The sequence below is a fragment of the Mustelus asterias genome, chromosome 1, assembly GCF_964213995.1.
Source record: "Mustelus asterias chromosome 1, sMusAst1.hap1.1, whole genome shotgun sequence".
Taxonomy (NCBI): domain Eukaryota; kingdom Metazoa; phylum Chordata; class Chondrichthyes; order Carcharhiniformes; family Triakidae; genus Mustelus; species Mustelus asterias.
The window spans coordinates 81269603-81288404 of NC_135801.1; the positions used below are offsets into that span (position 1 = coordinate 81269603).

Below are 18802 nucleotides of genomic sequence, written 5' to 3' on the forward strand. Positions count from 1 at the left end.
AATGAAGATACATGAAAGAGTTGAAGAATTTAACGTCTGCCTATCCCCCCCCCCCCCGATATATAAGATTGTCTGATCTGCTTAACAAAGACTGCGGCACAAAGTGGGAAGTACTCTGAGTGCTCACAGCTGATGAGCTAACACATGTGGAAAAATAATCTATGCTTCCACAGTTCTGGAATTGGGACCACACAAACACACACCATGAGAGATCTCAGTGATTGATCAGATAGAAGTTTTGTTTGTTTACATACATGCTATTGTTAACAAAATAAATCCAAAATATTAGTTAGAGGGTAGACTTGTGTTTGCTATTTGTCTGTTATATGGTGTGACTCAGTGGCATAGAGGAAAAGTTCTGCTTATTCATGTGGTTTTCAGTTACAAGCCATGAGCTATGTGTGCGGGGGTGTAGAGGTGAGGGTTGGGAATCCATTGTTAAATGGATAATGTCTCTCCAGCCCACTGAGCACGTGACCATTTCCATTTTTACTGCATTGACTCGCGAGGCTTGCCAATGTCCCATTCGGAGTAGGAGGATATTTCAATAACAAGTTTAAATTATATTCGCAAAGTGCACTTGGATGTAACTGTGGTCAACAAGCTGTGTCAGGATGCAGAAAACCTGGCAGCCTAAATAGTGACACAGATTGCTGGCTCCAAGAGGTGAGTGCTTTTACAGCACTCATTGTGGGACAAGAAGAGCAACAGTGGTTTGCTGCCCCTCAAGCTAACCTTTGGCCTTCTCTCTGCTAATTACAACTTGTCCCCACTGCTGTGACTGGCAGTCTTCTATTCCCCTCCCAAATCCTGAACTCTAGCCTGCTCTGTGATCTGATTGTCAGGGATTATCTTCTGCTTCTGGTTTTCTAATCTGGCAGCGAGCCAATCTGTCAATTCAACCAGCTGCTGGGTGGTGCCAAACACTCCCCCGCACCCTCCCTACACTGATGATCTAGCGTTCCAAGTTTTACCCTTGTAAAACAAGTATGTAATTTTATAACCAATTTTAGAATCAATTTTATAACCAAAATGGGCCCCACTGCGACATCGATCACCTGTCCAGGCTCGTTTTCCAGAACCATGTCTAAGATAGTCCAACTCGGGAAGGGGCTATGTGCATACTACCTCAAGAAGCACTCTTGGACACACTGAACAAACTCTGCCCTGTCCAAGCCCCTGGCACTAAATTAAACCCAGTCTATGTTGGGGAAGTTAACATCTCCCATCACAACAACTCTGTTGTTTTTACATCTTCCCATAATCTGCTGACATATCAGTTCCTCCACTTCACGCTGGCTGTTGGGAGGTCTGTAGTATAGCCCCAACAGTGTGATTGTACTGCTCCTGTTCCTGAGTTCTACCCATATGGTCTCACTGCACGATCCCACCAAGGTGTCCTCCCTCTGTTTAGCTGTGACATTCTCCCTAATCAGTAAAGCAACAGATGCACCTCTTTTGTCACCCTCTCTATTTCGCCTGAAGCATCTAAATCCTGGAATGCTAAGATGCCAGTCCTGCCATTCTTTCGTCCAAATCTCCGTAATTGCCACAACATCATAGTTCCATGTAGCAATCCGAGATTTAAGTTCATCTGCCTTACTTGCCATGCTCCTTGCGTTAAAGCAAACACACCTCAGACCATCTGTCCTGTCATGTTTTGTACACTCTCTCCGTGTTTCTCTGTGCTGTGGCCCTTTTTGATTTTTGTCTTTGGTTTCTCTGTCTCAGCCTCATTATAATTCTCTCAGCTTCAACTCAATCTTTGTTATTCGGTTGGTATCCTTGACTCTTGCTCTTTCTGTGTTAATTTTGTGCTATGTTATCAGACACCGAGTATGCAATGCTTCTTGAAGCTGTGTTGTGATGAGGATGTCTGTACAAAATTTGGATTTTATTTCAACCTGATTTCAGTGATATAACATTTAAAGCAGATTCAAACAGGAAGCTATTAAGGCAATTTTGGCTTTACAGCAGGGGATAATTAGAGATTTATTTTTTGCAGTAAAAGTTGAATTATTGTATTACTTGGAATTACATTATTACTGGGGAAAAACACTGTTGTTTTAGTCAGGCTATTTACAGGGTAGCAGAGCCACAGACCAGATGCATGATGTTTAAACATCCTCACTCACAGTGATTTCCTGGCCTCCGGTGAATTGTTAGAGGAGGCACTGAGTGGAGGCCCAGTTCTATTTTGCTGTGAATCCGTGCGCTGCTGCACCAATGTGCAAATCCAAAGAAAACAACCTCCTTTTTACCGACTATTGCTGATCAAAAATACCCAGGATCTGAGTGATTGAGTGCTGTTCCTGTGTATCTTAACAAATACATTATTTAAAGTAAAGTTTATTTATTCGTCACAAGTAGGCTTACATTAACACTGCAATGAAGTTACTGTGAAAATCACCTCGTCGCATTATTTTAAATACTTGCTACATTACTCCGTTATGCTTTGATCTTTGACATCCATAACCATGGCCACAGATCCCATTCAGACTAACGTACATATGTTTTAGTAATCTAATAACGGCCACAAAACTCTTTACAGTGCACAATTTATTGCTACGCTCTTTCTCAAAGCAAAGACCATCTATTCAGCCTTATACCTTTTGCCATGAGCATTTTGAAATATTTCACATTAAAGGATTCTGCGTGCAGTCTGTTTGTGTCATAGAGTGTTGCAAATAGACAGCAGAACAAATAGGTGACATTTGCAGAATCAAACAAACATACACTTTGGTTGCTGAGTGTGGCCAGGAACTTGGCATCCTTCATGTCTCTAAAGTATTAAAATAAAGCTCAGTGTGACAGCACCTCATGTGCCTCCATCATAGAAACATAGAAGATAGGAGCAGGAGGAGGCCATCTGGCCTCTCGAGCCTGCTCCGCTATTCATTAAGATCATGGCTGATCATCCAACAATAGCCTAATCCTGCTTTTTCCCCCTAATCTTTGATCCCATTTACCCCAAGTGCTATATCCAGCCACCTCTTGAATGCATTCAATGTTTTGGCATCAACTACTTCCTGTGGTAATGAATTCCACAGGCTCACCACTCTTGGGTGAAGAAACGTCTCCTCATCTCCGTGAGGTCTACCCTGTATCCTCAGACTGTGACCCCTGGTTCTGGACTTCCCCACCATCGGGAACATCCTCCCTGCAACTATCCTGTCTGGACCTGTTAGAATTTTATAAGTCTCTGTGAGATTCCCCCTCATTTGTCTGAACTCCAGTGAAAACAATCCTAACCTAGTCAATCTCTCCTCATACATCAGTCCCGCCATCCCTGGAATCAGCCTGGTAACCTTCGCTGCACTCCCTCGAGAGCAAGAACATCCTTCCTCAGAAAAGGAGACCAAAACTGCACACAATACTCGAGGTGTTCATTGAAGGCAAACTTTTTTTAAAAAGGCAAGAGTAGAATAAAAAGCAAAAACATCATCTCCAACTGTGACATTGTGGTTTATGATCTGTGGCCTAGAGGTAGTGTAAAGTTGACATCACAAGGCCTAAATTTACCCAGTTGCTCATTATTTATATGCCTATTATTTCAACCAAAAGTCTCCAACTGCAACTTTAAATTTGACCCTATTTTAAAATAATAAATTTCAATATTTTCTCATTCATCCTTTGTTGAATATTGTAGTATTCTTTTGTATTGTGAAGAAATCTGACTTGTAGTTTGATACTGCTAGTAGGCACTGGGTGGATGAGAGCAAACACCGTGGTGTTTTTACAAGTATATAAAGAGGAAGAGAATAGCTAAACTAAATGTTGGCCCTTTCGAGGACGATACTGGTAAGGTATTAATGGGGAACACAAATGGCGGAGGCACTAAAACAATATTTTGCTTCTGTCTTCATGGTACAGAATAATGAAGATTTTCCAAAAGCTGCAGTTAATGCCGAGCAACTTGGTGCAATAACTATCACTAGGGAGTGGGTATTGAATAAACTAATGGGATTAAAGGCAGATAAGTCTCCGGGACCCGATGGCCTGCACCCTAGGGTATTAAAGGAGGTAGCAGCAGAGATAGTGGATGCATTGGTTGTGATATTTCAAAATTCCTTGGATTCGTGTAAGGTCCCGGTGGATTGGAAACATGCTAATGTGATGCCCCTATTCAAAAAGGAGAGAGGTTAAAGGTAGGAAATTATAGGCCAGTTAGCTTGATCTCTGGTGGGGAAATTGCTGGAATCAAACATTAAGGAGGAGATGACTAAGCATTTGGAAAGAGAAATTTCAATCCACCATTGTCAGCCTGGTTTTATGAAGGGTAAGTCATGCTTGACAAACTTACTTGAGTTCTTTGAGGACATGACCAGTAAGGTGGAAAATGTAGATGTGGTATATCTAGACTTCCAGAAAGCGTTTGACAAAATGCCGCATAAAAGACTGATCCAAAGGGTGAGACTGCAGGGGACTAGGTGTAGAGTACTAAATTGGTTTGTGGATCGGCTGACTGACAGAAAACAGAGGGTCAGGATAAATGGGTCCTTCTCTGGCTGGTGAACAGTAATTAGCGGGATGCCACAGGGGTCAGTCCTTGGACCTCAACTGTTTACAATCTATATAAATGATCTGCAAGCAGGGACAGAGTGTAACATAGCAAAATTGTGGATGACACAAATAGGTGGGAAAGCAAGAAGTGAAGAGGGTATAACGATGCTACAGACGGATATAAATAGGCTAGAAGAATGGGCCAAAATTTGGCAGATGGAGTTTAATGTGGATAAGTGTGAGGTTATCCATTTCGGCAGAAAAAATAGAAAGACAAATTATTATTTAAATGGAAAGTCGATTCAAAATGCGTCCGGGCTGAGGGATCTGGGTGTCTATGTTCATGAATCACAGAAAGTCGTTATACAGGTACAGCATGAAACAAAAAGGGCAAATGGGATGTTGGCATTTATTGCAAAAGAACTGGAGTATAAAAGTAGAGAAGTGTTGTTGCAATTGTATAGGGGGTTGGTGAGACCACATCTGGAGTATTATGTCCAATTTTGGGCTCCTTATTTGAGGAAGGATGTGTGGCATTGGGCGGCAGTTCAGAGGAGGTTGACGAGATTGATTCCAGAGATGAAGGGGTTGACGTATAAAGAGAGATTGAACAGTTTGGGTTTATACTCACTGAAGTTTAGAAGGATGAGAGATGATCTGATCGAGGTGTATAAAATTTTAAAAGGGATTGATAAAGTAAATGTAGAGCAAATGTTCCCTTTTATGGGGCAATTTAGAACAAGAGGTCACAGGTATAGGTTGAGAGGTGGTAGATTTAAAACTGAGATGAGGAGGAACTACTTCTCGCAGAGGGTGGTGAATTTGTGGAACTCGCTGCCCTATAGCATGGTGGAGTCAGAATCATTGAATGGTTTCAAGAGGGCGATAGACATATTTCTAATAAAAGAAAGGAAAGAGGGGTATGGGTAACAGATGGGGAGGTGGATTTGAGACCAGGGAGAGATCAGCCATGATCTGATTGAATGTCGGAGCAGACTCGAATTTGCCTACTTCTGCTCCTAATTCCTATGTTCTTATGTATTATATTGGGGACTGTTGTTATATTTAAACTTCTCTTCTATATCTCTCATCAAATTTCTTATTATGATTTTACAACTAATTGCTCTTTACAACTGGAAATTCCTTTAATTTTTTTAAACTTGCAATGGTTCCCTAGTTTATCATCACTGTCTGTCACCTCTCTGCCTGGCTTGTACAGGCCCTTAGTTGCTGAGGTCGCACATTGATTAACATCGTTGACCGTGGCACCCAATTATGTGCCATCAACACACGTTGGATAAGGTTTGTAATCTTTGTTACAAAAGCAAGTGGACCTAACACCACTATCCCTGACAAGGAGTTTTCATTTTAATATCTCCAGAAACACTACTGTGATATTCTTTACTGATTTTCTTTTTTACCATTCATCAATCCAGCCTAATAATTATTTACCCCTTGGATACACAACTTGTCAATCCATCTGATGGTTAGGAGAATGTCAAATGACCCCTGAATTCCAAATGGACAAGATTCACTGCCCCAGCCTTATCCACCAGTTCAGCAAAGTCTTCAAGGATGCCCAGTGAATGGGTCAAACCCAGTCTGCTCCTCCTGAATCCATCCTGATTTACTCTAATCAGGCTCTTTCCTTACAGATGACCCCAAATACTATCCACCGTCAAAGTGCTGAAGACTCTCCACAGTTAAAGTAAAGACTGTAATTTGTAATTTAATTTTTTGTTCCTTATGTTGTCAAGTTAGTGTTTATAGGTGGACAGAAATGCTGAGAAAGGTTGGAAAATATTGCTCGGGAGTGTGACTTGCGAGTCAAAGAGTTGATTTAGAAATTGTAACTGTCATATCTGGAGTACAATGTTCATTTTTGGCCTTGTATTAGGGTAAAATGCAATTTATTGCATTTGCTTCTTTATGCTCCATTGAGATATTACTTGATTCCAGTCAGCCATGAAAAATAGAAAAGGATTTGTCATCTCCTCAGCCAACTACACTTTTGGATTGAAATTCTCATTGTTTAGCTAAAACCTTCTGAACATGGTTTCCCTTCTGATTCTGAAGGTTTCCTGCCTGCACTCTTCCTTAAGTTCCTACCTGCACTTATGCATTTCTTCACCCAACTCTCAGTGAAAAAAAAATCGAATCCATCACTTCATGTCCTCTGATAACCATCATTTCATTACCAAGCATAAATGGCTCAGTATAACTCTTTCAGGGCATTCTGGGACCAGCTGCATTGCTTTGTACTGTGGAGCTGAGGGGTGTAACTTTCCTGAATGAAATCGTACTTTGTTAAAGGGAAGCTATTTTGAATGCCCTTTCAAAAAAATAGTGTCACAAATATTTTTTCTATCGATTCTCTCTGCTCATAGTAATCTCAGTACTCGAATTTAAATAGAGGTACAGTCTACATCCTAATTCAAGGTGGCATGGCGGCACTGTGATTAGCATTGCTGTCTCACAGGTTTGATTCTGGCCTTGGGCGCCTGTCTGTGTGGAGTTTACACATTCCCCACTGTCAATGTGGATTTTCTCCGGGTGCTCCGGTTTCCTCCCACAGTCCGAAGATGTGCAGGTTAGTGGATTGGCCGTGGTAAATTGCCCCTTAGTGACCAAAGCTATATGGAGTTACAGGGAAAGGGCCATTGGGTTGGGGGGGGGGGGGGGGGGGGGGGGGGGGGCGGTTGGGGGGAGGTGGGGAATGCTGGCGGCGGGGGGGTGGTGGGGTGGTGTGGTTGCACCTCTCTCTTCGGAGAGTTGATGCAGACTTGAAAGGCTTTGTTCTGTACTATAGGGATTCTATAGTAAAACCCAGATGACTGGAGATGGACACACCAGTTACATCATTGAATGGTGCATACATTCTGATTGGGAGGACTGTGCAATAGACTTCAGCTAAGGATACCTGCAGATCTGCATTTGTATAAAATAATTGTAACTTAACTCATTTTGAGAGAATTATATTAGACTTAGTATTTCCTCTTTACAAACTTTGCTTCCTGGACTTGATTTGAATTTACACTACAGTTCAAGGAATTTACTGATGGTTAAGTGCAGGTTAAGTGCCATTTTTCTAACCGGAGGAGGTTATGGACACGTGGGTGGTCAAAATTCTTCAATATTAGTAAACATTACTTTTTGTTACAGTTTGAATCAATATGGCTCGAGGCTACACTTGTGGTAATCAACTGTTCCTGTTAAGAACTCAGTGGAAACAACAGCAAAGATAGCACATAACAAATATATCAGATGTTGATTCATGATACTTTTTCTGATAATGCAGCAACCAAAAGCCTCAAGTGTTCAGAAGAAGCTTATGTGTGGAAAATTAGTTAGCAATCATTCAATAAGAAGCACTTTTTAAGCAATTTTACATTCGCTGTGCCTCTTAATACATCAAATTTAAATATGATTTATTCACATTTTATTTTTTGTGATTCCTTACACTCTTCCAAGGTGCTAGAGCAGGAAAATAAGATATTTCTTCAGTTTTACCATCAGCGGGCAGCATGGAGTACTCCAAGATTCTGCAAAATAATGATTGGATGCAAAATATAGCATCTTTAAGAATCATGAATGGTCCTCAATTCCTACCCAGAGTTGTCAAATCTGGTTGTACTTAGCTGTGGGAGCTTTCATTGCATGACCTGTGACAGAGAATAATGCTACCACTACTCCCCCACTCATTGGTTGTCCAACATGCCTATCATAAGAGAGTACCTCCACCCCACACCATTGGAAGGTGAACAGAATATATGGGCTGAATTATGTGGGACGCCTTGATCCCTACTTCGGTGGGTGGGGCGGGGAGGTGAGAAGCCCACATAGGGGCCCCAAAAGAGAAAATACCGGAAAACCTCAGCAGGTCTGGCAGCATCTGTAAGGAGAGAAAAGAGCTGACGTTTCGAGTCCAGATGACCCTTTGTCAAAACTAAAAGGCATAGAAAGTGGGAGATATTTATACTGCAGGGTGAGGGAATGAAAGATGAGTCATAGCCACAAAAACCAAGGAGAAAGGCTAAGAGGAGCTAAAGCTGAAATCAGAGGGTAAACTGTGATCACAGCTTCATCTGTCGCAGATATGATCACAATTTACCCTCTGATTTCAGCTTCTCTGCCGTTTGGCCATTCACACCATCTATTCTCTCTATGGACTGCCATTAGCACCTCTTAGCCTTTCCCCTTGTTTTTGTGGCTATGACTCATCTTTCACTCCCTCACCCGATAGTATAATATTTCCCACTTTCTATGCCTTGTAGCTTTGACAAAGGGTCATCTGGACTCGAAACATCGGCTCTTTTGTCTCCTTACAGATGCTGCCAGACCTGCTGAGATTTTCCAGCATTTTCTCTTTTGGTTTCAGATTCCAGCATCTGCAGTAATTTGCTTTACCCACATAGGAGCAAACTGGCTGTTAGTTGGCTGGAGGCAGGGGAGGTTGGTGACCAACCCAGGTACTACACTCAGGCAATGAGGAGGTGAGTTTTGATGGATTGGAACTTTGCAAGTGTTTGGGAGTCATCAAAGAGGATCAGCAAGAGATGTGGGGGCAAGGATCTGAGAGGCCATGGGGAAGTGCATCCTTAGCGGGGTTGGGGGGATGGGGTGTGTTACATCCAGAGGACCAGTTAAGGAGGGAACTGCCACTCACTACCAGCCCATGCAGGAAAATCTCTATTGCTGGTATAATTGCTATGAGGGCAGGGATGGGTGGGTAAGCAGCCATCAGAGCGCCCACTGGATTGAACGTGTCTCCCCACCTTCAAACCTATCAGTGGGCAAGGGTGAAATACAGCCCTGTGCTATTCAATTGATTACTACTGTGAAACAAACAGTCCTGATCCCCACATCCAGTAAGCAGAAATATTCAAAGAAAGTTGGGGAAATAAAAAACAATCCACTGTGATTTTTCTTCCGTAAGCTGCTTGGGCCAAGTCCTGGTGATTAATCTTTATGGAGACTCAAGGACAATCCAATCCAACCTTAGAAACACACTCATGAATATATCAGTATTGCATTTCTGCTTTCAACAGCTTTATGTTTTATACCTTGCCTGGAGTGCTTTGCGTTTAATTATTGTCAGTTTTTACTTGTGTGTGCAAAGATTTGGGTTGAGGCTGCCCAAACTGATTTCAGCAGCAGGAGAGAATTTTAGCCTATCAGCATAGGCCACATTCAAACCCAGGTCACGTGGATGAAAGGATAAGGGCCTAGCCCTAGACCCAAATTGAAGCTGCGGTTTAAAAAGAAAGTCAGTCACTACATCTTAGATTTTTCTGACCTCGAGTGAGAACTCTAAAAGCCATTGAAAGGGTAATCCCCACATCAACTAACTGAACCCATGAGTTCTCAACTACCTGCTTTTGCCTGTTGTGCCAGTTACCACATGAAATACTTGGACAGTGCTGTTAAAGAGACAAATTAAAACACACTTCCACTTTAGCAGCCAATACCATAACTGTGTTCCAAATGATCTGAAGACACAAGGTCCACTGTTGTGTTTTAAAAAGCCAAATAAGAATTGGATCGATGACATAAACAATGGAACATTTGTCTTGTTTACTTATTCAGAGTAGAAAGATTTTTGCTGATGAAGGGTCTGAATGCCTTTGGTCGTGATCACAAGTTGTACAACAGGATGCTTGCATCATTAATTAAGCCTCATTAAATATCTGTGCCTCAGTTGTGTGCATAGCTTTATATTCACCCCTCTGTTTCTTTCTGAATCTGCAGTTGAAGTGGGTGTACAATGACTTGGTGAAAAAGAGAACCTCAGTGCTTCATTTCACCTGGTTTCCGGTGTTTAACTCTGTTTGCCATCACTATTTTACCAATGCCACAGAAGATTAAAGTTGACCAGAAAGACCAATTTCTATCCACGATGCTGTTTGTTAGTGTCTGCGATATTCAGCCTTCTGCTGAAATGATACTGCGTTGTTTTGTACTGCTGGCCTATGGCCATTATAACTCGATTGGAACTGGAATCACTGGAAGGAAAGATGTATATTAATTCATTCACCAAAGAAAAGGTAGATAATCCTAAATTGCTTCTTTGAGTTTGTGTTCAGGGATTAAACCACGGAGAAACTTTCCAATAAATGGTAGGATTTTGTTGTGATGTGGAGATGCTGGCGTTGGACTGGGGTAAGCACAGTAAGAAGTCTCACAACACCAGGTTAAAGTCCAACAGGTTTATTTGGTAGCAAATACCATAAGCTTTCGGAGCGCTGCCCCTTCGTCAGATGGAGTGAAAATCTGTTCTCCAACAATGCACAGAGACACAGAAATCAAGTTACAGAATACTAATTAGAATGCAAATCTCTACAGCCAGCCAGGTCTTAAAGGTACAGATAATGTGGGTGGAGGGAACATTAAACACAGGTTAAAGAGATGTGTATTGTCTCCAGACAGAACAGCTAGTAAGATTCTGCAAGATCAGGGGGCTGATCTTACAGAATCTTACTAGCTGTTCTGTCTGGAGACAATACGCATCTCTTTAACCTGTGTTTAATGTTCCCTCCACCCACATTATCTGTACCTTTAAGACCTGGCTGGCTGTAGAGATTTGCATTCTAATTAGTATTCTGTAACTTGATTTCTGTGTCTCTGTGCACTGTTGGAGAACAGATTTTCACTCCATCTGACGAAGGGGCTGCGCTCCGAAAGCTTATGGTATTTGCTACCAAATAAACCTGTTGGACTTTAACCTGGTGTTGTGAGACTTCTTACAGGATTTTGTTGGGCAGGGATTAATAAATATTAAGAATATTAAGCTAGGAGTTACATATAGTAACAAGCTGAAGTTCTCCAAAAGAGGACCAGGCATCTGAAGTAGCCCAGATGGATGGCACATTAAGGAACTTAAGGAAGTGTACTTTGAATTTAGTCAGATCCTGATGGGCATGTGTTGGAAACCAATTCTGAAACCAGACAGTGAAACAAAGGCCATCGAGCTGCTTCTTACACCTGCAACACCATTCCTGCAACAGTTGAGTTGTAGCATTATTGCTGTATATTGGACCTTAGTGCCATTAATGCTGTAATTTGCTTTTATATAATGTTGTAATGTTGATGCTTAAGGCAATTACTGCTGTGGCATTGACACTTAAGGCCATTAATGCTGTAGCATTGACCCTTGGATCATTAATGCAGTGCCATGGACTCTTAAGGCCATTAATGCTGTAGCATGGATCCTTAAGGCCATTAATACTGTAGCACGGACCCTTAAGGCCATTCATGTTGTAGCATGGACCCTTATGGCCATTAATGCAGTAGTATTGACCCCCTAAACCATTACTGCTGCAGCATGGAATCTTACGGCCATTAATGCTGGAGCAGGTCTCTTCAGCAGTGTCTGAATTTCCGCTGTTGAATTTTGAGCACAGGTTCTGACTGAAGGGCAGTGTCTCCCCTGGGGTATATTTGGTTTTTGATAGGGTCCTGAACCCAGAAATAAGTGTATGTCAGTCTGAGCACAATGTACAGGGCAGCATTTGATATGCACCCAGTTTCTGGACACATCATAATGAAAAGCAATGAGACTAAAACTCTGTGGGAGATGATGACAGCAGCATCTGCTAATGTCCTCCAGAGTTGGTAAGACCAACAGAAAGGCACATTGTTCACTTGGGGGCAATAGGTGTATTTGCAGCAACAAACATATCTCAGGCTCTTGCCTGCACATGTTGCAAAGGTTCTAGCCTTATCTACTGGACGCACTAGGCTGGAGATTGTCCTGATATTCTATAGGCAAAGATGTGGGAACTTATTGTATAGGTCCCAGTGCTGGCTTGGTAAAGGGCATATGCAGAACGGCACTACGTACAAAGCCAAGTCCAAAATCCGAAATCAATCAATGGAAATGAAAATTGGGGGAGGTTTATAATGGGTGACCGATCCATTATTGCCTAATGAATAAGAAAGTAATAGGAAACTGAAGGTTATTAAAGGAGGACCAGATCTCTAGCGGTTGGGTTTGGAACAATAACAAGGAACAGGATGAACAATTAGTAGAAAAATGCTGAACGATGTGGAGCAAGACAGAGATTTGGTTTCAAATACATTATTCATTAAAAATGCAGCTGAATAATGATGTTAAAAAGGCCAAGAGCATTTTTGGTTTTATGGAAGGAGTAAGTCGATAAATCGTGGATTCAACAGAATGATATCAGAGATGATGAACTATTATTATGAGAAGAGATTTGATCTTCCTCAGGGTAAAATTTCATCTTCAACACCCAGGCAGTAATCCTGTGGAGCAGATCGCCCACCTTTTGTGGAACCAAACTGATTTTATTTCCATTGATTTGAAAGAAATTAAATCAAATGTGTTCTGTAAAAACTGAGTGTTCCGCGCTGCCAGATCGCCACACAATACTCCAGTTAGGAGTATTTCCACAAAGTCCAAGGTTTTATGGTGGAGAATGATTACTTAAAATCCTACAGTGCAGAAGGAGGCCCATCAAGTCTGCACTGACCACATTCCCACCCAGGCCCTATCCCCATAACCCCATCTATTTACCCTACTAATCCCCCTGACACTAAGGGGCAATTTAGCATTGCCAATCCACCTAACCCGCACGTCTCTGGACTGTGAGAGGAAAGTGGAGCACCCAGGGGAAACCCACACAGACACGGGAAGAACGTGCAGACTGCGCATAGACAGTGACCCTAGCCAGGAATTGAACCTGGGTCCCTGGCGCTGTGAGGCAGCAGTGCTAACCACTGTGCCACTGTGCTGCCCCACTTCCTCCAGTGATGAGGGAATCTTTACAGGGAATTGTATGAACTGGTAATGCTTTGCTATAGGGACTATTAGAGGAAACAACCATTCAATCCTTTAGAGGGAAAACAGATAAACATTCAAAACAGAACTATGGGGTTCATTTTGAATGTTTACCCAAACAAATCAGTGCAGATATAATGGACTAAATGGCAAATTAAGATTCCATGGTTCTATAAGACACAGGAGCAGAAAGCCACTTGGCCCATCGAGTCTGCTCCGCTATTCAATCATGGCTGATATTTTTCTCATCCCCATTCTCCTGCCTTTTACCCATAACCCCGATCCCCTTATTAATCAAGAACCTATCTATCTCTGTCTTAAAGACACTCAATGACCTGGCCCCCACAGCCTTCTGCGGCAAAGAGTTCCACAGATTCACCACTCTCTGGCTGAAGAAATTCCTCCTCAACTCTGTTTTAATGGATCGTTCCTTTCGCCTGAGGTTGTGCCCTCTGGTTCTAGTTTTTCCTACTAGTAGAAACATCCTCTCCACGTCCACTCTATCCAGGCCTCACAGTATCCTGTAAGTTTCAATAAGATCCCCCCCTCATCCTTCTAAACACCAACGAGTACAGACCCAGAGTCCTCAACTGTTCCTCATACGACAAGCTCTGAAAGGCAAAAAAGAGCCATATGTCATTTTTGACATGATGGGTGGAATTTACCCATCCCGCTCGTCACGGGAATCGTAGTGGGTGGAGCCGGACCATGCAAAGGTTCATTGACCTTGGGCGGGATTTTTCGGTCTTGGACGAGCCCAGCCGGAAAATCCCGTTTGATGTTTTCTGAACCTGGGAGGGCAATGGTATGTGTCGAAGTAATTTATATCTAATTTGATATCTGATAATCTCCAAATGCTTTATAATAAAGAGACAGAAGGCTGAACTTTCAATAAGTTATGGTCCCTCCAGGTACAGCAAGTGCATGCCAACTTGTGGTCCATAATGCTGACATTTTAGTATGCACTGTCAGTGGGGGCGATGGCATCTATTGGAATGGGACTGGCCAACACCTATACTACAATGATACCTGCCTGGCCAGTAGCACAGGGAGGACCACCAGTTATGTCTAGTCAGGGAAAAGGGAGGCCCAGAACCAAGAAAACTAACCTCTGCTTGTAAACTCCAAAAAAAAAATTTTACTTACAATCTGGTATCATAGATAACGGCTGATGCAGTTTATAATATCCATTTGGATATCAGATAACATTTTTAATTATAGAAAGCATTAGTGAAGGGAACATTTAGATTCTGTCTCAAAGGAGCAAAATGAGATAATTGTAAATCTAGAATAATCTAGTCTCAGAAAACAGAAGTGCTGCATCTTTATCTATGTGAAGTTATTTGGGTATTCCCTCGAGACATGATGAGGTGTAATATAAATCTAATTCCATTTTTAAAAACATGTTTGCTGACTGCTGAGCTAAGTAAATTATGAGAACCAGCAGAATAGAAAGAATAAGGGGATGTGACAGACCGTATCTTAATGTCACATGTACAGAGATACGCTGATTAAAAAAAACTATTTTCAACCGAGTGCACATCTGTAGTTCTAGATAAAATGGAGACAAGCCTATTGGTGCCTGATTTTAATCAGAAAATCGCAGATTACGATCAGAAAAACACAGTGGTATTGATGAGTCTGTCACATTATGGTATAAATTAGTTTTAGTTCAAAGTCAATGGAAAAGAAAATGAATTGGAGTGTAAAACAGGCTGTGATATGTGATCACCCATTTTGTGTGACCATTGAAGATAAAGACATGCCAGAAGCAATTACCTTCTGCATGATTTATTTCAGAAATGTCAGTTGTCTTGAGGTGCTTGTTTTGTGAAGTTTTAAAGATGTTTCACCATGCCAGAAGTTATATAATATGTGCTTACATAAATTGGGAGAAACGTTTGTCTGCACCTGTCTTTGGATCCAGAACCGGCACTGCCAAACCAATGTGAGCTTGTGGATCATTAGACATTGGCCCTCCTTCCTCACCAACATACCCAGAGTGCAGTAAGCCTCCAAAGGCTGCTCACCTAATGGCAAATGTCAATCCGTGCACCTTGCCTTGACTTGCCAGCAGTGATACTCTGGCAAATCTGAGAGTGAGAGGATGGAACAAGTTCTGAATGGGGTTGGGACAGTTGCAGTGTTTGTGAAATCGGGGAGCTCTCCTACTCACTTAGCTTCATGAGAAATGTACTTTAAACAGCTTTTATGTACTAAAGAACCCTGGGCATGGCAGGCATCACACGCGCCTCTGTCATCGCTGAATAGTTTTGAAGAGTGATCCTTCAACAGGAATTAAACCCTCATTAACATACTCATGATGTCCAATACCTGATTTGGGTGAGAACTGTCTGGCTGTTCATTTGACATACTTTGTGTCCAATTTATGTCTGAAAAATAGGTGCAAATTTGACCCATGTTAAGTTAAACATCATTCTGTATTTGTGTGAAACATCACTGTCCTCGGAAATGTGATGTTCCATGTTCCAAAAGTTTGCTGATAAGAGTAACACAGTTTGACAATATTTCAAATTCTTAGTGGGGTACTGCACCATATATTTTGACAGATGGAAAATGTCGGCTGGGTTAATGTGGTATTGGTGTTGAAACCTCAAGGAGCTGTATTCTGGTCTATAACAATGTCAGTCATCAATTACTTTGGAAACTTTGACTGCCTCGGCACTGCAACAAAGTTGTATTGTCCATCTCTTTATAAAAACTGGGTGGTAGTTGCAGGATAGAAGGAAGTTCCTGTTCATCAATTTCAATGATAACAAGCTAAATATAAAGTAACATTTGACTGGCAAATTTACAGAAAAACAAGAACAACCCATTTTATTATATTTTCGGTGTAACACAAAAAAACAAATGAAACTGAAATATTTAAATTATTTGAAGCAATGTTTATACATTGGTAAAACGGAAATAGAGAAGGGTGGGAACAGTACGGAAGTGTTAAAGTGCAGGGCAGTGTTAAAGTCCTCGGAGCCCAAGTGCAACTTCAATTCAAGGATGGAGTTTCTAACATTGTCTCCTTCAGTTGCTGAGTTTTACTAATTGTTTATCCAGATGGGGTGGAGCACAGCGTACAGCGTAGCATTACAGCTTTGGAGGCTAAGTTTCAACTCATAACCTTTGACTAATTGTGAGTCACAAAGGATTGTCCCAACCTTTTAGATGAAGGAGTGAAGCAGACAGCATTTTCCACAAATTGAGGCATTACAATGGATGAAGGGGCGGGGAGATTGGGTGAAAAGCATTTTTAGAGAAAACTGCAAGGCTTTTGTGGATACCTGCTTTGCTATTCTGAGCATTAATTAGATGCTAATTTTGGAATCTGATATGAAAAAATTAAAAGAATGCTCATTTGAACATTAAAAAAAGACTAAATAATTGCCATGCTTATTTCTAATAACTTATGTAGTAACTATTGCACGTGATAAAAATCTCTCATGTTAAACAGCTTTGAATTTCTCTCTTGCGTTTCTTCATATCCACACACAGTAATTCTACAGCCCCACCTGCCATGGGAATCAGAGCGGGCGAGGGGCGGACAATGGGAAGGTCCATTGACCTCGGGTGGGATTTTCCGGCCTTGGATCGAACAAGGTTGTAAAATCCCACCCACAATGCTTTGTTACCCACTGGGGTATAATGGGGGAAAGTGATGGAAGGATTTCTGAGCTGATTATAGCCCATTGAACCACACTGAATGCTCTTTCCGTGGCCAGCAGGTACTGGTGTTGGACCCGAAAGGGAGCTTCTGGTCTAGAGTTAGGGACACTACCACTTTACCACAAGGCCTCATAGCTTTGAATTAAGGGGACAATAACCTAATGATAATGTTCGTGGCCTAGAGACATAGTGGGTAGTTTTCCAGCCCTATACGTCAGTGGGATCTTCCAGTCCTGCCCCTGAAGTCAGCCCTTTGTGATGGGTTCCCCAGTGGCAGGGTGGACAAGCCACCATAAGCACATTGACTTTGGTGGGACTGGAAGATCCCACTCACGGCCAATGGTTTGCATCCAACATGGGTAAATCAGCTACAGGGGAGGGGAGGCGTTGGTGTGGGGGGGTGGGAGGGGGTGGAGGGGGGGGGAGGGGGGCAGAATCCGGGCCACAAATTCAAATCTCACCAGAGCAACTGCAGGAATTCTAAAATTTAAGTTTATTAATTAAGAGTTTACCTACCCCAGATGAACTACAGAACAAGAAAGCGGCTTGCTGTGACCTTCTCAAGGGCAATTAGGGAAGTACAAAATTGCCAGCAATGCTCACATCCCATAACAATTTATAAAAATATTTCACTTGAACGGTAAGCCCAGAAATATCATCCGAGTCAAACAGTTCCCTCATTTTCTTTATGTAAGAACCAAGTAGCTGTTCACTTCCCAGAAACAGAAATAGTAAGTGTGGTTAACAATATATAGATCTGTCATAAATATGCACAATTTTAGACTGGTTTGACCATGTGATCCTCAGCTGCTGTGTGAACAGCTTCAGAACCTGGCAGAGCATGTTCAGCTTTCTCTAGTCTGTAAATGGTTGTTACATACTTAAATGTTCATAGATATGAAGATACGATTTGCATCATTTGAAGTATCTGACAGTTCCATTTGTGGAGAAACTGGTAAGTGAGTGTTTACATTGAGTGGGAATAACAGATTACATGGGTACAAAAGAGGGCAAAATCATTCTGTATTGATTTTGTAGCATTGGCATTCATCATGTAGCGTGAATGGATTCTTCTCCTGCAGTTGAAGAGACCTTTGATCATTTGTTTCCCTTGGCAGGAACTACCTCTGTAATCCTTCAAGCGTGGGTTAGCTCAGATCCAGGTATCTGTGAGGAAGTAGGTTAGTGTGCAGCAGTATACATGGATGTGTATCTATAAGATAAAGTCTGATATTTACGTCAATCTGATATATGTTTACTTATATTCTGCTAATTGGTTGCTGTTTTTCCTTCATCAGGGAAATCTATTAGTCTCATAATGGATGACCAGAGTGGCTCCTTGGAAAGCTCCCAGTCTGTCCGAGCCAGGCAAAATGTCATTAAGTGTGGATGGCTGAGAAAGCAAGGTGGCTTCGTCAAGACTTGGCACACACGATGGTTTGTGCTGAAGGGGGACCAGCTTCACTACTATAAGGACGAAGATGAAAACAGGCCACTGGTAAGTAGGCCAATGCCAAAAGTTAATATGTTATACCAGGCATCTTTCAAAGACTTCATGCCAATTTAACGTGTAAGTCGTGGTGGCCTACTTTGAGCTGATGAAGATGTTATTTGAGCTGTTATTGCACAGGATTGCAAAGTATTGTGGCAGACATTTGCTTTACATTTATTGTTCTTTTACTGGTACTCTGAGATTTCATACTCTGTTTTCTTGTACATTTTTGCTGGAAGCTTGGAATGATTTTGACAGAGAATTGTTGAGGGGTCATTGCCAATGATTTCTAGTTTCTAGAGACTCTGTGCAAGTCAAATGATAAATTT

General features: G+C 41.8%; 1 protein-coding gene across 3 annotated transcripts in view; it reads left to right on the forward strand.

The window, feature by feature from the left end:
• arhgap24 (Rho GTPase activating protein 24) overlaps positions 1-18802 on the forward strand; it is a 440920-nt gene that overhangs the window by 74242 nt on the left and 347876 nt on the right. For 2 of the 3 annotated variants that reach the window (XM_078213984.1, XM_078213995.1), the window contains exon 2: positions 18280-18479. In XM_078213984.1, the coding sequence (XP_078070110.1) occupies positions 18300-18479 (180 nt within the window). In that variant the 5' untranslated portion in view covers positions 18280-18299. Of the gene's footprint in view, positions 1-16440; positions 16452-18279; positions 18480-18802 lie in introns of those variants that run through there. The other variant, XM_078214006.1, reaches the window with a different exon arrangement.